The sequence below is a fragment of the Barbus barbus genome (assembly GCF_936440315.1).
Source record: "Barbus barbus genome assembly, chromosome: 5".
Lineage (NCBI taxonomy): Eukaryota > Metazoa > Chordata > Actinopteri > Cypriniformes > Cyprinidae > Barbus > Barbus barbus.
Genome location: NC_136733.1, coordinates 40,940,268 through 40,962,671, shown reverse-complemented (window position 1 = coordinate 40,962,671; position 22,404 = coordinate 40,940,268). Strand labels below are relative to the sequence as shown.

The window sequence follows — 22,404 nt, the reverse complement described above, 5'->3', positions numbered from 1 at the left end:
TGAGGTATGTAACAGAAATAGTAACTAAATTGCGCTTTAAGGATTTGTTTTCTTGCCTTCCTTTCATGTTATTTGTCACATTCGCTACTGTGAATGCAGGCTAAGAAGCAAGTCATGTTTAATTAGTGTTTTTCATGATTTGCAGTGAATGGATTCCAAATGTTTTTGAGACAAAATTCTCTTTATTTTCAAAGTAAAGCCAGGAGGCAAAGCAACAAGAAACAATATAGGCTTACAAATAGCAGCTGAACGCTTTTCCTGACAAATTGTACAGCGTAACAATTAACAACAGAACAGAAATGAAAGGAAACATTCTTAGCTCTTACACAAAACCCGATGCTGAACTGTTTTAGTGTGACGTTGCCAGGTTGTGGGTTACTAAGCTCTAATTTAGCATTTTCAGACACTGTATTGAATTCATCAGCTGATGGATTTGAGTTGAACAGCAGCATTTATGGCAAATTCTCTAAATAGTCTAAACGGAAATCCTCATGAGATGGACTCTTGAAGAGTAAGCAGATGGTTTTGCTTTTTCTGACCCATAATGCAGTAAAAGGTCTTTCCTGACCTTGCTGCTCTACACCAATGAAAACACTTTCAGATCACAAGAAGGCATTTCTTCCACTAAAATGAATTATATAAACATACATCAGGCAAATGAGCCACAAGTCTAATAAATTCTATAATAATAATTAACATCAACAACATTTGCTTTTTTTTTTTTTTACGTTTGCATTTAATGGTGAGTTTTTGCTTTGAGCGAATGATTCTTCCTCTGTCATGATCGCATGGGGTCCATTCGGTACAGAATGCTGCCTTATTTCTTTCTGAATACTGTACAATGTATGTCAACTACTGTTTTTTTTTTTAATAAAAGGAAGTAGAACATTATTCCACAATAATGTAGTATATGCTACATTTGCACATGACCACACATGCCTGCCTCTAGAGATTAGAATGGCCCCTTCGCTGTCTGTTTTTAAGTCCCTGCTAAAGCGTATTTGTTTTCGTTAGTGTATTGACTACTGTGAAATGACCATTTTTCATTTTTAAACGGGTTGTATTAAATTGTCTGGTCTGTTTTCTGTGTATGTGGTATAATCTTGCTTCTCTGTAAAGCACTTTGGTCAGCCTGGTGGCTGTTGTAAATGTGCTATACAAATAAAATTAACTTGAACTTGAGCACGACCTCATCTCTAAAAAGTTGTATAACATGTATATTCAGATTAAAATCGCAATTGCTCTGCGTCCCATTTGCAACCTTTAATTTGTAGTTTACCTAAAACTGAAAATTAGCTGAAAATGTATTCACCCTCAGGTCACCCAAGATTTGGAGAAATGTACAGTGCTGCTCAAAAGTTTGTGATCATTTTTAATGTTTTTTAAAGACGTTTCTTCTGCTCATCATGGCTGTATTTATTCGATCAAAAATACAGAAAAAATAGTAATATTGTGAAATCTTATTGCGATTTCTAATGTTGGTTTCCTGTTTTAATATACTTTAAAATAGAATTTATATCATTACTCCAGTCTTCAGTGTCACATGATCGTCAGAAATCATTCTAATATGCTGATTTATTATGAGTGTTGAAACTGTTGTGCTGCTTCATATTGTTTTTTGGAGCATGTGATACTTTTTTCTTTGATTCTTTGATGAATACAAAGTTAAAAAGAGCAGCATTAGTTCAAAATAGAAATCTTTTCTAACAATATGAGTCTGTACTATGACTTTTTATTCATTTAACACATTCCTCCTGAATAAAAGTATTAATTTCTTTCAAAAAATAAAACTTTATTGACCCCAAACTTTTGAATAGCATTGTATATTGTAACACAAATTTAAATAAATGCTGTTCTTTTTAACCTTTTATTAATCAGAGAATCCTAAAAAAGAAATATCATAGTTCCTTCAAAAAATATGAAGCAGCACAACGGTTTCCAACATTGATTATAAATCAGTATATTATTATGATTTCTGAAGGATCATGTGACGCTGAAGACTGGAGTAATGATGCTGAAAATTCACAGAAATAAATTATATTTTAAAGTATATTAAAATAGAAAACTGTTATTTTAAATTGCAATAATATTTCACAAAATAAATTTTTTTTTCTGTATTTTTGATCAAATAGATACAGCCTTGATTAGATTAGATTAGATTCAACTTTATTATCACTGTGCAGAGTACAAGTACAGAGCCAATGAAATGCAGTTAGCTCTAACCAGAAGTGCAAATAACAAAGTATATAAATAAATATAAAAAATGTGTATATACATTAGGTTTTATGACATATAGTGCAAGTTATGAGGTGGAGGGGGAGAGACTAGCTCAGTGTAAATGACTGTAGATACAACTTAGGTTGCAAGGAAGTATAAACAGAAGGTGCATTATAAAGTGAGTATGTAAGTAGCATACCATGATGATGAGCAGAAGAAACTTCTTTAAAAAACATACAAAATCGTACTGATCCCAAACGTTTGAGCAGCAGTGTAGCATTGCATCAGTGTCTCAGCAATGGATGCTCTGCAGTGAATGGGTGCCGTCAGAATGAGAGTCCAAACAGCTGATAAAAACACCACAATAATCCACACCACTCCAGTCCATCAGTTAACAATTTGAGAAGTGAAAAACTAAAAGTTAAAAGACATTTCAGCTTTAAACTGTTGCTACTGCACCCATTCACTGCAGAGAGTATCCATTGATGAGACACTGATGCAATGCTTTCTCCAAATCTGACGAAGAAAGAAAATCATCTACATCTTAGATGGACTGAGGCCATCTATTTCAGGAAGTGAAATGGATTTTAAATTGCAATTCATTCCTTTATGGATAAAAACCATCAAGTTTTCAGCTTGGAAATAAAGAAGGTAATGTTTTTGTGCTTTGTTAGGTCACCCAGCCATGATGGATACAGAATTTTCACATACTGCAGAAATAGTAAATATGACATGCTGTAGATGACATGGTTTTGATCACAGCACCCAATTCCATTTTGATATTCAAATCCAATTTTATATTAAGGACAAATAGTCTGTCTTGCTTGTGATAACACTGGATTCATTTGTTCAGACTGCAGTACATATATTAAAGATCAAATAAGACATAAAAGTGGATTTTCATCTGATTTTTAAGGAATGCTTATGAGTTCTGTAACAAAACAAATATGTTATTTTCAGTAAAAGAAGAGACGCATCCACAGTCTCACCACATTTCAAAGGACACAACTTGCTAATGTCAAACACTGATTAATTAATCTATTTACACAAAGAGAAAGACACCAAACAGAAGAATCTGACAACTCTTAAATCTCAACTGAACATAATTAGCAATAAGCATACAGTTTTTCCACATTGAGCTTTTAAATATAAGGTGACTGACCTAGTGAAAGAACAGCAGTAAAGGAGGACTCCACTCAAGTGAATCTCTGATAGACACTTACTCCTTTTACTAAATACTGAACTCTTGATTCTAAATTAGACGTACTTTCCTTTGGTGCCATTTGAAGGCGTACATTATAGTTTTTGTTGTGAAAACCAACCACAATGTACCTAATGTAAAATCAACACCTGGTTATGAACTAGCTACTTAAAAGTAAAAACAATTTGCTTAAAAGTAATTTAGACTAAAATTGGAGCGCTATATTATATAATTACTGTATATAAAACTGATGTAAATTCTTATTGAGCTTATCGCATAGACTTTGTTTTTATTAACTGTGCACAGCCAGAGACCAAAGAACTTAATTCTTCTTGTTATTTTCTGTTTGTCTTGGTATATACTGATTGATTAGATTAGTCTTAATTAGTTCAAACTATAAGGAACTACTAGGCTTCCTACTCAGAGACAAGCGGAGTATTTAAACAAATCATGATTTGTAATTCTTATGACATTTGTGTTTTTCTATAGATACAAGGCAGTAAAGAGATCAAAACTCACAGAGAAAATTTAATGAAGCCAGATGAATCAAACCTGATAAAAAATTTTTTCCTTAAATAACGGACTTAAATAAAGTCCTTAAATAACACTTTCTAGCAAAAAATAAATAAATAAAAAATATAAAGATGTTTGTGCATTGCTGCAGTACATCTACCAGTTTCCCAGTGTCATGAAATCAATAAAAGCAATTTTAAAGGTCTTAAGGCCCAAGGTGAACCCAACTGTTGGAAAAAATATATATAAATAAATAAATAATAATATGATGATGATGATGACAGTCAATCATTCGGACACAGCTGTCACTGTAGTGTTGCTTGCAATTTTGCTAAATTTGCAAAGCATCAAAAAATGCTTGCATTTTGCAGGTAAGGTGCAGTTAGATGGGATTTAGATGTCACAAAATATGTTCTTTCTTTAAAGTGTTACTGAGCTCTTTTTTCCACTTTGGGCACAGTAAGATTTTTTTTTTTAAATTCTCTTATGCTCACGACTGCATTTATTTGATTAAAATACACTAAAATAGCACTACTGTGAAATAGTATTACAATTTAAAATAACCATATATTATAAAATGTAATTTATTCCTGTGCTGGATTTTTAGCAGCTGCTTTCTGTCACATGATCCTTCAGAAATCATTCTAATATGCTGCTCAAGAAACATTTAGTATTATTATTATTACCAATGTTGAAAACCATTTGTGCAACCGTGACTTTTTTTTATCCAGGATTCTTTGATAGTTCAAAATAACAGCATTTATTTGGAACGCTTTTGATCAATTTAATGCATCCTTGCTAAATAAAAGTATTAATTTATTTCGAAAATAGAATCTTATTGACCATGTTAATTGAACCTTTAGAAATATACCTAATCTGTGAAAAAAAAAAAAGATTCTACATATCAGGGGATAAACAGGCATAATTCATTAAAAATGTTTTGTTGAGGTTATGTGGTTTCTCTATTATCCGACTGAGTTCGGATATTTTTTAAGGTAAGTGGTTGCAATCAATTTATTGTAGCTACATTTAAGTAAACACATAGTTGACTAACTTTCAACTTACCTTAAAATATTTTTGTAAATTCAATGAATAATTTTTTTCAGTGTTTCTTTAAGTTGCAGAATAAATTCCTCTTCCTGTCGTTCCAGTTCAAAATCCAATTAAATTTCCTGCGGGGCTCTGCCAAATCATTTCAAACTCATGAACCGAAGGTAATCCTATTCTTAAACTTCTGCTCCTCCCTACATGTGTATAAGATTGTCTCTTGTATTAGTGCTGGCTTGCTCAAGTGTTCTGGACTAAGCTTGTCTGCGGTGCTGTGATAAACTAAGAGGTGTTGTGTGAGACCGTTCTCAAAGCCCTGAAACTCAGTTAGATGTAATGGCTATTCATTTACATTTATAGAGAGATAATAGAATAAACTGGTCACATTCGTTTTCTTTACAGTCCATTAAAGTACATTCATCTTGCTATTACAGCGTTAAGCATAGAATAAGAAATCAATGCATACTAAAGCAAAAGCCAGGTCTTACATAAATCACTTGGCGCAGACCAATTAGAACACAGAGTGAACACTAAAATATAAACATTTGAGTCATAATCACAGATCCTCACCACGCTGCTGTTCTGTTCACTCTACAGTAGCTATTAAATTATAGCATCTGTCCCCTCTGGTATTTATCATCGGTGCTCATTTACAAACAGTGGACAAATACAATATACACAATACAAATGCACATCTCAGGCAAACATTTGTGCAACTGCACAATACCGTCTGGAGAAAAGATAAACACGATCCATTTGGTGAGTGCAGATTGCTGCCTGATCTGAGAAAAACAGTTTGGCTTAAACGTCATTTCACAAACTCAGATTCAAATATCAACAAGATTAAAATGATTAATATGGAGTCCTTTCGCAATTAGCCCTGTTGAATGTTTAGGCTACAGGTGGATTTTAAATGTGTAGCATTTATTTATACATTCTCAGAAAAAAAAAATAATAAAAAAAAAAGGTTCAAAAACTGTTGCTGGGGACGCTTTCAAAAGCGAGAACCTTCAAGATATTCATAAACACCCTTTGGGCACAAATACACTGAAAAAAATTATTAATTGAATTTACTATTTTTTTTAAGGTAAGTGGTTGCAAACAATTTAATTTAGCTACATTTAAATAAAAAATATTTTCTTTTTCAAAATAAATTTGTTTATTAAAATGCAGCTAAAATAAATTGATTGCAACCACTTACCTTAAAAAAAAATGTGTATAATTTTTTTCAGCGTAAGGTAAAAAAACAAACAAAAAAATTTTACGTTTTGTACTTTTTTTTTTTTTTTTACAGAGAGTGTAATTAAATAAATAGAAGCTGAAAAGTTGAAGTTTAATGCAGATGATACGAGTGGCACAGTTTGGCTATATACAGTAGAATCTCTGTAAACACACGATTTCATATGCAATATTTCTTCATACATGACTTCTGCCTCTTTTAACGTGGCTCATTTGCACTTTGCAGAAAAACTAAATAGGGAATTTTGAGCCCAAAATGTAATTTGTGTAGAAAAACTAGTTGATTCAGACTTTTGAGAAGGAAATGATGTTCCAGTGTTTTCGCTGAAATTCTCTGAATAAATATTTCTTTATGCACAGCTTCAGCTTCTTTCAATGCAGTTCTTTTGCACTTTGTGAAAAAAAGGGAATTTTGAGCTCAAATTGTAATTCTTGTAGAAAAGTAGTTGATTCAGACTTTGAGAAGGAAATGATGTTCCAGTGTTTTCGCAGAAAGTGCTTAGGACTGATTTGATCTAGTTAAAGATCTTTGAAGTCTTAAAAGCCTGAGTCATTTGTTGGCATGAATAATCCATCTATTGGTCCCAGGCTTGGTTTTTACCCACCCTGACAGGACTTATTTTCTCTGCCTCCTCCATCTGTAACACTTTTTGGTCCGTGACCCCTTTTATCCCAGATCCCGTGCTGGATCCCGTATCATTCGAGCAGACCAAGTTATTACAAACCTGACCGGTTCTCCTGTGCTCCAACTCCACACACGTTCTGGAGTCCTTCACATCGCCGTCGGTGTAAACCCGGTTCCTTCCGGCGAAAGCCAAGGGGTTGGAGCTGACCACAGGATCTCTCGCATCTCCTCTGGATTTCCGTCGTGGTCCGCATCTCGCCTTCATTCCATCACAGCAGCACGAATGCGTTCTCCACACCGCTTGAAATCCCCTCTTAAAGTTCTCATTATAGTAACCATAGATAATAGGGTTGACACTCGAGTTAGAAAACGCCAGCCAGTGAGCGAACGGGAAGACATAGCCACTCAGAAGATCCAGCTCGTCTTCATTTAGACCTCCGTAATCGGTGAGGAGCATCAGAGTCCACAGAGGCAGCCAGGAAAGTGTGAATAAAAGCGCCACCACGCTCAACATCTTAATCACTTTGATCTTCTTTTGGGAAATGAGCGGCCTTCCTTCCTGCTGTGCTCCGTGAGACTGTCCGCTTTCCTGCTGATCGTTCCCAGAGATCACAGAGGTGGTGTAGAGTTTGATCCCGATGCGTCCGTACATGATTGTGATCAAGGTGAGAGGAATGAGATAAATGTGCGCGAACAGAACGGTGGTGTAGACTTTCCTCATCTGTGGGCTGGCCCAGTTCTCGAAGCAGGAGAACAGTGGGTATGTGTGGTTGTAGTCTTCATTGTGGACCATGTAGTGATGCTCCACTCTCTTCACGGTTAACGTCACCGCCGACGGACACATAATCACCACCGCGAGCACCCAGATCATAACTATGGTCACTTTGGCCACCAGCAGGGTCAGCTTGGGCTGGAAGGGGTACACAATGCAACGGAACCTGCAGGAGATTGGAACAGAGCTCTGTAATAAACTGTACACCAGAGTGAGCTCTTCTGAAATCATTTTCTTTCTCTCACATCCTTAGAAATGTTTTTGTCTCACTCCACACAATCTATATATCTCCTATATTCTGAACAGACTAGAGAAGTGATTGAATAAACATTCTTTCTCACACAGGATTTGACATTAAACGACTCTCATTAGATTCTTAAATTAGTAGTATTTTTTCACTGTATTTCAGTATATATCTGAAAAGTTTAAGGCTATTTGCTACTCATAGATAGATAGAACACTGATAATAATATAAGAATCATTATTAATAATGAAGTACTGACAGTAATTGCAGTAAATCAGTATATTAGAATGATTTCTGAAAGATCATGTGACTCATGAGACTGGAGTAATGATGCCGAAAATATAGCTGCAGATCACAGAAATAAATTACATTTTAAAATATATTTTAATGTTTGATTGTCACTGTATTTTTAATCAAATAAATGCAGTCTTATAACTATATTATTATAATTAATATATATATATTATACATCGCAAGCTTAAGTAGTACTTAAATCTCCGTAGATTAACGAGTGCTCTGGAGTAATCGTAAATCTCTACGTGCATCGGAAGAAGACAGAATTATGAAGTCGGCAGATTACACCTTTAACTTTATTCAAGTGCAATGTGATTATAATTAAAGCTTTTGATTGTACTTTACTGTACACTTTATTACTCGTTTTGTTTGTTTGTTTAAATGAATTTATAAATTATTTGTTTTTATCTCCTGTTTAAATAAAGAGATTTTTAGAGTGCAGACCTTGAGTGATATGAGAAATGGCGCGGTGAGTGTAGAAATTAATAAATTGATAAATTAAATAATTAAAAGGGGCAGAAAACAAAACATAGAAATACACATCTAAATTAAATGATTGAACAAAAAAAAATATAATAATAATAATTAATGCAGGAAATATGCTTTAAAGACTGGGTAAAATAGGGATAAACTAAAAAAAAGTCTGTCAATGATGAAAACCAACCATGTATTGGACCCGAAAATAACATCTGTACAGAAATTATATACTATATAATATAATATTAATCTATACGTATAATATTAATGTACTATATATATATATATATATATACATATTTTTTTTTTTTATATAGTAGATTAATATTATACATATAACAGTTTCATTTTATTTTATTTTATTTTACGAACTGTTAGGTAAACATTTCAGTAAACCAGCGTGTAGTACAGTTACGAGTCATTCTATAAATTGACATTTCAGCACTTGACAAATGGATAGCGATTAAGTAGCACTTAAAGCAGGGCTATGTGCAATAGTGTTAAGTGCATTTTTGGGAACCGAATGTTCGTAAAATGACTAATAGAAAATGCTATTAAGTGCTAAGATCAATCGTTATTGAGAAACACAGCCCAGATTTGTGAGATGCAACCTTGTGACGACAGCACTGACCTGTCCACTGCGATGGCCACCAGCGTGAACACAGAGGCAGAGACGGACATGCCTTGCACCAGACCACTCATCTTACAGACTGTGTTTGTGAACGGCCAACCTTGGAGGACAAGAAAAAGATGAAATGACTGACAGGGTAAATTGCTACGCCACACACACACACACACACACCTTTTCAGTGATTGCTGAACACAGAGAGAGTGAAAGATTCTTCTGGTTTTATCAGCAGGATGTCTGAGCTGAACGCTGCAACTGTAATATCAGAGGAGTTAAAGAAGATTCTCCTCAATATTTTCCATGGACACAAGATGCTTACAAAAACTTCTGCTTGGCAGGAAGAATAAGGGTTTGCAATTTCTTACTTCACAACAAGGTCTCTCTCAAGCCCAGGTCTAGACCAAAAGCTTCAATTGCCCACCTTTTTCCTGACCATGCCTCACAATACTGAATTTCCGCTAACATTAATAGATCTGTATATTGTTAGTGACTCAATGTGCAATGACTCACTTATAACAGTAATGACTCAAGTCAATCAGCATATTTATACTCTGTGAAATGATCTTTAATAATACTGTGGAGAAGCAGAAATAATATTGCAATGCTATTGGCTATAGACATAATCAAGTTGCATTGACATTTTTATCAGGACAGCAGTTATTTTTGCAATTATCAGCAGTAATGCATTCATCAGACGCTTTTATCCAAGAATTCAAAGTACTTATTTTCTAATTTTCTCTTGCATTCCCTGGGAAACTGTACTATCACTGACTCAAATTCCTATACTGGCTAGATGGAGCAGGAATAAACTGACACTTTAGCACTATTCAGATGTGTTTAACCAGGAATTTACTGGGGTATAACGGGAATTACACAAGGACAGGTGACCATTATTATCCAACATCGCAGCAACGAGTGTATCTGATGTTATCTGGGTTCTGTTAGCCTATTATTTTAATGTTTTGAAGGCTGCATTTATTTGAGAAAAATACAGCAAAAACAGCAAAATTGATATTATTACAATTAAAAAAAAAAAAAAAATATATATATATATATATATATATATATATATATATATATGTTACGGGGCTGACAAGACTAGAGACGTGCGGATCCATTTGCAAAGCTTTATTATGAAACATGGTCAAGACAGGCAGGGTCGAATAACCAGCAAACAGGTATGTTGAGGGCAAGACAGAAGAGTGGTCAGTAAACAGGCGTGGTCGACGATCGGCGTACAATCCAAACAGGGCAAGGCAGAGAGATAATCCAAAAGCGAGAGCAAAAGTCCAAAACGGGGAGCGAACAGAGTCCAAACGGCAGAGGCTAAGGGTAAATCCAGTAAACACGGGCAGGGTCAGACACGGCAGGAAAACAAGGCAAGACTAAGACTATGAAAACGCTTTGTAAGGTAGCAGGCTAACAATACTCAGCAGAGAGCAAGAGCAAGTCCCAGGCTTAAATAGTGAGTGATTGGGTGATGGTGATTGCGAGATGGATATCAGGTGTGGGCGTGATAATTGTGAACAGCTGTGCGTGTGTCGTCAGTGCAATGGATTATGGGAAATGGAGTCCAATGTGCTGTGTAGTGTGAAAAGTCCATGTGGTGAACAGGTGACCTCTGGTGGTGAATGAGTGGAAGTGCATGGCCAGGATTCGTGGCAATCCTGGCCATGCACAGGATTGTCACGGGATACACTGGATACACTGCATATCCATGATATGCAGTGTATTTTATAATGTAATTTACTAAAAGCTGAATTTTCAGCATCATTACTGCAGTCTTCAGTGTCAAGTGATATGCTGATTTGCTGCTCAAGAAACATTTCTGATTATTATCAATTATTATGAAAACAGTTGTGCTGTGGAAACTGATCTTTTTTTCAGGAATCTTTCATGAATAGAAAGTGCAAAATAACAGCATTTACTGAAACAGAAATACTGTATTTTGCAACATTTTAGAGGTCTTGTAAGTGAAGTGAGTGAGTAAGTGAAGTGACATTCAGCCAAGTATGGTGACCCATACTCGGAATTCGTGCTCTGCATTTAACCCATCCAACGTGCACACACACACACACACACACACACACACACAGCAGTGAACACACACACACCCGGAGCAGTGGGCAGCATTTATGCTGCGGTGCCGGGGAGCAGTTGGGGGTTCGGTGTCTTGCTCAAGGGCACCTCAGTCGTGGTATTGAGGGTGGAGAGAGCGCTGGACATTCACTCCCCCCCACCTACAATCCCTGCCGGCCGGAGACTCGAACCCGCAACCTTTGGATTACAAGTCCGACTCTCTAACCATTAGGCCACGACTTCCCACAAGTCGTGGCCTAATGGTTATGTCAGATGAATGTAAAACATCCTCTCAGAATACTAATAGAATAATAAATAGTTGATGTTTTTTTTTATTTAGTTAGTTTTTTTTTAACATAAGAAATTGACTCTAACCAGCCATTTTTATTGAATTGCTCGCAGAACATTAGATTAAATGAGTCTGATGAGTCATTCACTTAATGATCTAAATCCAAATAAACATATGATTCACTTACTAAGCTAAAATCATTGCTTTCATTCATTTCATACTTGAAATGAAATATACTTCATACCTACTTGAGGTTTGTGAAAGTTAAACCGGCATCATGGGGTTTTTTTTGGGAGGGGGGGGGGGGGGGGGGGGGGGGTTTGGTTGCACTTTATTTTTACAGTATGTTTACTTACATATATGTACAGTGTACTTAAGAAAATACTGGTAATATAAGGTAACTACAAAGGTTAAGGTTAGGTTTAGGGGTAAGTTCAGGGTTACTACCTTGTTATTACCCAGTTATTGTAATTGCTATATAATAAGTACATAGCATATACAGGCGGACAAGGACTTTAAAATAAAGTGCTAACATTTTTTCTATTCATTAATTCTTTGATGAATAGAAAATTTGGTTACACTTAATTTTAAGGTTTCCTTGTTACTGTATACAGTAATATTAATTAACTACATATACTTACTATATGGTTAGGATGAGGGTTTGGCTTAAGGTTACTTGTATGTAATTTATAATAGTAAATACATGCAAACATGTGTAACAAGGACACCTTAAAATAAAATGTTACCAAAAGATCAAAAGAATAGCATTAATTTGAAATTGAGTTTTTTTTTCTTTTCTTTTTGTAACAATGTAAGAGTCTTTACTGACTCTCTTTATTGTTGACAGATTCTGTGTGGGCCTATTCCAGCAATATAATGTGCAGATTTTGGACAGCCAGGAAGGGTGGTTTGAAGACACCTTGACATTAAGACATCCAGACTGGACAGAGAAAAAGAAAAAGAGAGGCCAGTGACCAATGAGCTCTTGTGCCCTGAGGTCTCTCTGTGAAGCATCAGTAGCCCACAGCGATTGCGTACTTATGAAGAAAGCGATCAATCCTGCCAGTTCTTTTCTTACTGGAGGTCATTCACAAGAGAAGAAGGATGCAATCATAGTCCAGAATAAACAATAGTGCCCCTCTCCCACTAAACAATAGGCATGTACAATGTTTTCAACCAGAAATTATGATTCATTGATAAGTACCTTGTACCTTGAATGCAATGTGATGCAATGCAAGTCGCTTTAGATAAAAGCATCTGCCAAATGCATAAATGTGACCCTGCACCACAAAGCCAGTCTTAAGTGTCAGTGCCACCCTGGACCACAAAGCCAGTCTTAAGTGTCAGTGCCACCCTGGACCACAAAGCCAGTCTTAAGTGTCAGTGCCACCCTCGACCACAAAGCCAGTCTTAAGTGTCAGTGCCACCCTCGACCACAAAGCCAGTCTTAAGTGTCAGTGCCACCCTGGACCACAAAGCCAGTCTTAAGTGTCAGTGCCACCCTGGACCACAAAGCCAGTCTTAAGTGTCAGTGCCACCCTGGACCACAAAGCCAGTCTTAAGTGTCTCTGTCGGCGACGAGGGATCCACATGTGATAAATAAAAAAAAAAAGTAAAGAGTGTAAAGACCATCGACTCTACCGTGCGACTCCACCGGGCTGGGACACCGGCAAAGGATATAAGTATATTTTTATTTTTATTTATTTTATTTATTTATTTTATTCCTTTACATGTTATTGCCCCCCCCCCCTCTTTTCCCCATGCAACACTGAACTTTGATACTACGACCCCCACCCCCCCAGCTCCCCACATCCACTTAAAAACTGTGACCAGCACCTGTCACTTGTGCAGCATTGGACTGATCACTACCTCATCCAGCATTGACTGCAAACTACCTCTTCGGATAGTCTGATAAAAAGACTGTTCTTTTGTCACTTTAACAGACTGATAAGCTCTTCTTGCACTACACATATATCTGCACAGTTTTGTTTTATTTAACTGGTTTGCACTCTATCTATTCTGCCATGTGCCTTATGCCACTTTATTTATCTCTTTTTTAATTTTTCTGCAATGTCCTCATTTGTATATCTGTATAGTTGTATGTACATATGTTTAAACTGTATTTATCCGTATTTGAACGTCTACTGTCAGTGTTTAATGTTAACTGTATGCACCAAGGGTCTGAGAGTAACGCAGTTTCAATTCTCTTTAAAGTAAAAAAAAAGTCGTGACGTATTGTCAAGTATGGTGACCCATACTCGAAATTGGTGCTCTGCGTTTAACCCATCCAAGTGCACACACACAGCAGTGAGTAGTGAACAAATCCACACACACACACACACCGTGAACACACACCCGGAGCAGTGGGCAGCCATGCTGCAGCGCCCGGGGAGCAATTGGGGGTTCGGTGCCTTGCTCAAGGGCACCTCAGTCGTGGTATTGAGGGTGGAGAGAGCGCTGGACATTCCCTCCCCCCACCACCTACAATCCCTGCCGGCCGGGGGCTCGAACTCGCAACCTTTCGATTACGAGTCCGACTCTCTAACCATTAGGCCACGACTTCCCCAATATTTTATGTATGTGTCGTACATGTGGAAGAATTGACAATAAAGCATACTTGACTTGACTGACTTGACTTACTATTGAAATGTTGTTGTATGCATTTGTCAATTTTATTTAATGTCTGTATTTTCTTAAATGGGTGTGTATAGAGTATTTACAGTGTTAACTTTTAGTTGTAGTTACTTTTTCTTATTTGTAAGTCGCTTTGGATAAAAGCGTCTGCTAAATGTCTAAAAGTAACAAGTAAAGTAAAGTAAAATAAATGCAGGGAAATAGTTAGGCTGACAGAGAAGGTTTTAGAACTAGAGACAAGCATCCAAACTTTAGTTGAGGACAGTAAGAATGTGAGGACTGTAGATACTGCTTTGTATGCGACTAGCTCAGGGAGTCCTGTACATTGTTAGTTTCCGGCATTAGAGCCCATGCAGCAGGGCAACTGGGTGACTGTGAGGCGGCCTAGTCGCGGGTCAAAACACTGCTCTTCCGTTCCGATCAAAACATCCAACAGGTTCTCCCCACTCAGCGAGGCACCCACTGAGGAACATGATGAAAGTGCTCTGGTTATTGGCGATTCTATTGTACGGAACGTGAAAATAGAGACACCAGCCACCATAGTCCAATGTTTACCGGGAGCCAGATCGTCTGACATCTTGGCAAATTTAAAAGTGCTGGCTGATGCTAAACGTAAATTCAGTAAGATTGTTATTTACGTCGGCGCTAATGATGTTCGACTTCGACAGACGGAGATCACAAAAAATAATGTTAAAGAGGTGTGTGAACTTGCAAGTACGATGTCAGACACAGTAATATGCTCTGGTCCTCTCCCTGCTTACCGGGGTGATGAGATTCATAGTAAAGTAAAGTAAAGTAAAGTCGTGACGTATTGTCAAGTATGGTGACCCATACTCGAAATTGGTGCTCTGCCTTTAACCCATCCAAGTGCACACACACAGCAGTGAGTAATGAACAAATCCACACACACACACACACACACACACCGTGAACACACACCCGGAGCAGTGGGCAGCCATGCTGCGGCGCCCGGGGAGCTCAAGGGCACCTCAGTCGTGGTATTGAGGGTGGAGAGAGCGCTGGACATTCCCTCCCCCCACCTACAATTCCTGCCGGCCGGGGGCTCGAACTCGCAACCTTTCGATTACGAGTCCGACTCTCTAACCATTAGGCCACGACTCCCCCTAGCAGACTGTCGTCACTCAATGGCTGCATGTCTAAGTAGTGCTCGCGGAATAACATAGGTTTCATAGACAATTGAAAGAGTTTTTGGGACAGACCTGACCTGTTGAAAAGAGATGGTCTTCATACCTCCTGGGGTGGTGCCACTCTTCTCTCTAGAAATATGGCAATATCTTAGAGTACATACTTCCTTTTTTGGGGAAGTCGTGGCCTAATGGTTAGAGAGTCAGACTCTTAATCCAAAGGTTGCAGGTTCGAGTCTTGGGCCGGCAGGGATTGTAGGTGGGGGGAGTGAATGTCCAGCGCTCTCTCCACCCTCAATACCACGACTGAGGTGCCCTTGAGGCACCGAACCCCCAACTGCTCCCCGGGCGCTGCAGCATAAATGGCTGCCCACTGCTCCGGGTGTGTGTTCACGGTGTGTGTGCATTCACTGCTGTGTGTGTGCACGTTGGATGGGTTAAATGCAGAGCACAAATTCCGAGTATGGGTCACCATACTTGGCAGTATGTCACTTCACTTCACTTGACTAACTGGGGCCCAGGTCAGGAAGCAGACAGACTGGCTAAACCGACCATCTGCTAGCTGCCTCACGTCACAGAAGTCAGTTAATTCTCAGCACATAGAGACTCCTTCACCTACATATCACACTATAGAGACTGTGTCTGTTCCCCGAACTAGAAAATACAAAAAAAGTCCAAACCAATTTATGAGTAACAACTTAATTGATGTTCAACAAATGAAAAATGTATATAACACAGAGAAACAAATGATAAAGCTTGGCTTATTGAATATCAGGTCCCTTTCTACGAAAGTGCTTTTTGTAAATGATGTGATCACTGATCATAAACTAGATGACAGAAACTGTTTGACAGAAACCTGGCTTAAACCAGATAAATACATTATTTTAAACGAGTCTACCCCCCAAGATTACTGTTATAAAAATGAGCTGTGTCCAAAAGGCAAAGGGGGAGGTGTTGCTACAATTTATAGCAATATTCTCAGTATTTCACAGAAGACAGGCTTTAAGTATAACTCCTGATGGTGCTTCATATAACATTATCTATAGAATAAAGTATTAATGATAAATCCCCCGTGATGTTTGTACTGGCTACTGTATACAGGTCACCAGGGCACCATACAGACTTTATTAAAGAATTTGGTGATTTTATGTCAGAGTTAGTACTGGCTGCAGATAAAGTAATTGATGTAATTGATGTTAATGGTGTTGAAATTCTGCAGCAAAGCGATGATATATCAGCTCATTATCTAGTCTTGTGTAAACTCCACATAGCTAAAACTGTAAATTCTACTCCTTGTTACAAGTATGGTAGAACCATCACCTCTACCACAAAAGACTGCTTTGTAAGTAATCTTCCTGATTTATCTCAATTCCTCAGCATATCCAACAGCGCAGAAAAACTTGATGATGTAACAGAAACTATGGACTCTATGGAGATACAGTTGCTCCTTTACGCTTAAGGAAGATTAAGGAAAAGAGTCCAACACAGTGGAAATTAATTTAAATTCTGAAAAAACAGAGGTGTTAATTATCGGACCTAAAACCCCCACAAGTAATAACCTAGAGCACTGTCTAACACGTGATGGCTGCTCTGTAAATTTTTTGTCATCAGTCAGGTACCTAGGTTTGCTATTTGATAGCAATCTCTCCTTTGACAGCCACGTTTATAGCATTTGCAAAACTTATTTTATTCATCTTAAAAATATATCTAAACTGAGACCTATGCTCTCAATGTCAAATGCAGAAATGTGACCTCAGTGTTAGATTATTGTAATGCTTTATTGGGCAGTTGCTCTGCACACTTAATAAACAAACTACAAATGGTTCAAAATGCAGCAGCTAGAGTTCTTACTAGAACCAGGAAGTTAGATCACATTAGCTCGGTTCTGTCAACACTGCACTGGCTCCCTATCAAACATCGTATAGATTTTAAAATCTTGTTAATTACTTATTTCCTCAGTACTTGAGCGAGCTCTTATCACATTATAGTCTTCCACATCCACTACGATCTCAAACCTCTGGCCATTTGATAATACCTAGAATATCAAATTCAACTGTGGGCGGCAGATCCTTTTTGTATTTACCGTCCAAACTCTGGAACAATCTACCTAATACTGTTCGGGAGGCAGACACACTCTGTCAGTTTAAATCTAGATTAAAGACCCATCTCTTTAACCTGGCTTACACATAACACACCAATACACTTCTAATATTCAAATCCTTTAAAGGATTATTAGACTGCATTAACTAGGTCAACTGGAACCGGGAACACTTCCCATAACACACAATGTACTTGTTACATCGGAAGAAGATTGACATCTACGCTAATATTAGTCTGTTTCTCTCTTATTCCGAGATCACCGTAGCCACCTGATCCAGTCCGTATCCAGCCCAGATGGTCACTGCATTCACCAGATCCAGTTTGTTTCCAGATCAGATGGTGGATCAGCACCCAGAAACAAGCTCTACAGCCCTGAACGTCAGCGGAGACCAGGACACCTAGATGAGCCCCAGAGACAGATCCCTAGTGAGGACCCCGCCACCTAGACAACCATTGGGAAAAGACCACTGGAACCAGTTGAGCCCTTTCAATCTGACTTTGCTGCAGTTGGAACAAACTGCTGGTTCGTTTGGCCAGAGGATAACCCCCCCGACTGAGTCTGGTTTCTCCCAAGGTTTTTTTCTCCATTCTGTCACCGATGGAGTTTTGGTTCCTTGCCGCTGTCGCCTCTGGCTTGCTTAGATGGGGACACTTCATTTCCAGTGATATCATCGACCTGATTGCACAGACACTATTTAAACTATTTGAACTGAGCTGGATGATGTCATCACTGAATTCAATAATGAAATGCCTTTAGCTGAAAATTGAGTGTTTAATCTTGTCATTTTACATTATTGACACACTATTTTCCTATTTTGATATTGTGCAGTTGCTTTGACACAATCTGTATTGTTAAAAGCGCTATATAAATAAAGGTGACTTGACTTGACTTAACACTTTATTTTAAAGTGTCCATAATACAGAGTAATTACCTATTAAGTACTTAGTAGTAACCGTTGTACTTACATGAAACAAAATGTACTTACTGTTACACATATGTATCAGACCGAGTCTATTACACAGCTACTTATGTAACCAAAAGATTGTTACATATGTGTTGCAGACTTTATACAATGTAATTATAAATGTAAGCTACTTAAAATAAAGTGTATCAAGATTGTACTTCATGTGTATCTACACTGTACACCTTATCCAGCTGCACCTAAGTTTGATTTAACCCATCAGTACACAGCTTCAATACATGTAATTCATTTCTAATTACATTACAATTACATAATATGACACAGGCATAAACTACTTAAAATAAAGTGTATCATGATTGTACTTAAGTGTACAAGTAGTTGGGTAACAGACTCGGTCTGATACATATGTGTAATAGTAGCTGCCTATTACATCTACATAATTACAAATAGCTTCCATAACTTAGTTACATGGTAAGTACATTTTGTTTCATGTACGTACAACGGCTACTACTAAGTACTTAATTAGGTAATTACTCTGTATTATGACACCTTAAAATAAAGTGTTTCCGATTTTTGTGTTTGCTACTTCAGGGAAAAAATGTATATCCATTGTAGGAAGGGACCATCTCTAAAGCAATCAGAGATGCTGCATGCAAGCTTATCGCAATGGACACTTTGGTGAGTCATGTACAAAGATGCAGCTCTCAGTTCTTTATAAGAGCACACAGGCGCAGCTTTAATAGAGTGTTGATGAAGGAAACGTAAAGGACAATGTGCAGTTAAAATCGCAAAAAACAACCCAGAGTAATCGGGATTTTGTATTATCCTGAACCAATTTTCTGGTATAATGATTGTCTGGCTTTGCATTATCCTGCTTATTAAATGGCTACTTAACTAATTGGACATGAAGCATCCATTTGAGTTGAATTCTTTTCACTATCTGATTTGGACAGACCACAGAGAAGCAAGAGTTCTAAAAAGAATGGCCAGTGCTGCTATAGACAATTGGTCTGCTGTATGGACCAATCAGAAGTATTCAAAATTTCACATAATAAATTTGGATATTATAAACAATGTAACAGCATGAGAGAGAATGTAATCTTTGCTTCCAGAGCACAGCAGGCAAACCAACAAACAGCTCTTTCAGAGAAAAACAGGTGCATCAATACTAAATATGTTTGGCAGTAGTTTCATTAGAAAAAAATGTGGGTACAGTTTAACAAGAACATTTTGTATAATCAAAATGGGTTGTTATAAAAAAAAGACAGTAAGAGACAGACTAACTTTGCTCCACACTAAGCACGTTTATGTTCTTTCAGTCCTAAGTGCATTATCAGAGATTTAAACACCTGTGTCTGCTGTAATGTTTCCAGTGCAAACACCAGCATGCAACAGAAAAGCCACATGCTTTGTTCAAAAACATGCTTTTAAAGACAGTGCAAGAGCAAAGAAACCACTGGTGAGGGCAAATGGCCTGTTAAAGACCAGCACACAGTAGCTGGCCATCAGTGCATTTTGTGTTTTGATTGAAGTCTCTACCAGCTTGTTGAACAGCGTCTCCAGCTAAAGGCCATTTATCTGGTTTTATGTGCAAGATGGTATTTTCTCTGTTTATTTACAGTTGGCAAGAGGCATGAAAATCCTTCCAGACTGCTAACAGCAAACACTGCACATGTTTAAAGAAAGAAGGCTTTGATATTTGCTGCATTTTATTGAATAATCCGGTGATTTTGTTCACTGAAATTCAACTGCATTTAAGTTTTGTGTGGTTCAGGAATACACTGAAAATATACTACTCACTGTTACTGGTTTGCATCAGCTTTTTATGGTTAACCTATTAGCAAGAATTTTTTGTTTAAAATAAAACTAAATATTTTAGTTTTTTAGTAAAACTAATATGTGCTATAATATATTTCACATTTAAATGTCAGTGCATTCAATCCACTTAAATTTGTAAAATTGTATTAATCCATTAATCCACTGTGTATGTTTTCATCAGCCAGTAGTATTATTTATATCCTATTTCTATATTTCTATTTTGTAGTATTCATTCATATTGTTAATGTATTTTATTTTACTACTTTCAGTTTTTGTATTAATTTTAGCTGAAGTTTTAAGCACTTTTGTATTTTTTATTAATTTAGCTTTAAATTATTTTAATTTCAGTTTTAGTTTCAGTTAACTAGAATTAAAAACACGGTATCACTTTACAATATGGTGTCATTTGTTAACATTACTTAATGTTTTGACTAACATGAACAAACAATGAACAACACATTTATTACAGTATTTATTAATGTTAGTTAATAAAATACAGTAGTTCATTGTTAGTTCATGTTAATTCACAGTGCATTAACTAATGTTAACATCTTTGATTTTAATAATGCATTAGTAAATGCTGAAATTAACATGAACTAAGATTGAACAATATTTATTAATATTAGCTAATGTTAACTAATGCAGTAAACAAATGTTAACTAATGAACCTTATTGTTAAGTGTTACCAAAAACACTATACGATCCAGTTTGGACCCCATTGACTTTCATAGAAACACTGTTCAAAGTATCTCCTGCAGAAGAAAGACGTGTTTGGAATGACATGAGGTGTACATTTAAAATTTTTAATTGAACTATCAAGGCCAGGCACACTGTTCAGAAAACAGCCTAGTTAACACAGACAACTTTTGCAAGCATGATAGAAGAAAGCATGCTTTTGTCCTCATTGTGTGACAAAGTTGTCCAGAACGAGCAAGGATGCTCTGAGCCAGAAGTTGAAAGAGCGTTTGCTGTTCTGGCACAAATCCAGTATTTGATTAGAGCCTTTTGTTATATAGAGCCAAAGTCCAATAGCAAGAGCAAACATGAGAACTGACATATGTGCTGCCGCCAGTGAATGTCAGAATAGGTCAATGCTGCATGAGTATTAGCACAAGATTTAGAAGTGTGGGATTGATGTACAAGCCTCTGTAATGCAGTGGATAAGAGCAAACCTTCCTCGGGTTCAGCGCAGTAATAAGAGGGATGCTCAAAAGCTGTGCTTTTTGACATGAGTGCTGGGGAAGGTTTATAGCCAAAGCAAAAGATTAAGACTGTTTTTTTCTCTCTCTCATTAATTTTTTCTGTGTGTTACCTGTAATGAGGTTGTCCACCAGGGTTGTCGGGATGCAGAAAACGCCCACCAGAAGGTCGCTCACGGCCAGGTTGAGGATGAAGAGGTTGGTGACCGTTCTCATCCGCCGGTTCTCCAACACAATCAAACACACCAAGCCGTTTCCCACCATGCACAGCAGAAAGATGAAGAGGTAGGCCGCGGTCAGGGCGGCAGCCACAGGTAGAGAGTGCTGGTAGTAAGGATAGTAGGTGATACTGGTGTGGTTGGTGACGTTACTGTTGTTTGCGTAATCATTCTGGAGGCTGCTGTTCAAATAGAGCACAGAAAGCTCCTGCAACATCTCCATTTCTGCCGTCCTGGATCCCTCTTGCAATGCACCTGAGCACAAATCACACACACAAACCACAGCAGAGTCGATTCAAATCAATACTGTCAAAATGGAGACAAACATGACTTTTGAAATGCATTCGTGCAAAGAATTTGGGCAGCAGAGTGCATCAGGCTAATGGGAATATGCAGTCAATTTCTACAGGATGCATCTGATGCGTGCCTAAGAGACTGTTCATTGCTCAGGCTTTCTGTGATTTTATGCATAGTGAGTTTAAAACAATGCATGCTCTTGTGAACATGTACATACTGTACGGACAAAAATAGCTTAGGAAACGTGCAATAGACACATGAACGACTACATTTGCATTCCCAGAAGAAGTTGGCAGAGCTTGCAAGGCAGGAAAAAAAAAATGTGTTTTTTTCATCAGAACGTTTTTTTTAAAAAATCCAATAAGATAATTTTTCATTTAAATTGTATTTAGTCATCTTTAAAAATATAAACATACAATTAATAATGTCATCCATCCATCTATTC

The 22,404-nt window shown here is 37.3% G+C and overlaps 1 protein-coding gene across 1 annotated transcript; it reads right to left on the bottom strand.

Annotated features, from left to right (window-relative positions):
* Positions 1 to 6,792: 6,792 nt before the first annotated feature.
* Positions 6,793 to 21,885, bottom strand: LOC306869532 (neuropeptide FF receptor 1-like; the record flags this gene model as incomplete). Its single annotated transcript, XM_079416285.1, has 3 exons — positions 6,793 to 7,780; positions 9,261 to 9,360; positions 21,558 to 21,885. The coding sequence occupies 3 exons, from the start codon at positions 21,883 to 21,885 to the stop codon at positions 6,793 to 6,795; spliced, it is 1,416 nt and encodes a 471-aa protein (XP_079272411.1).
* Positions 21,886 to 22,404: the final 519 nt, after the last annotated feature.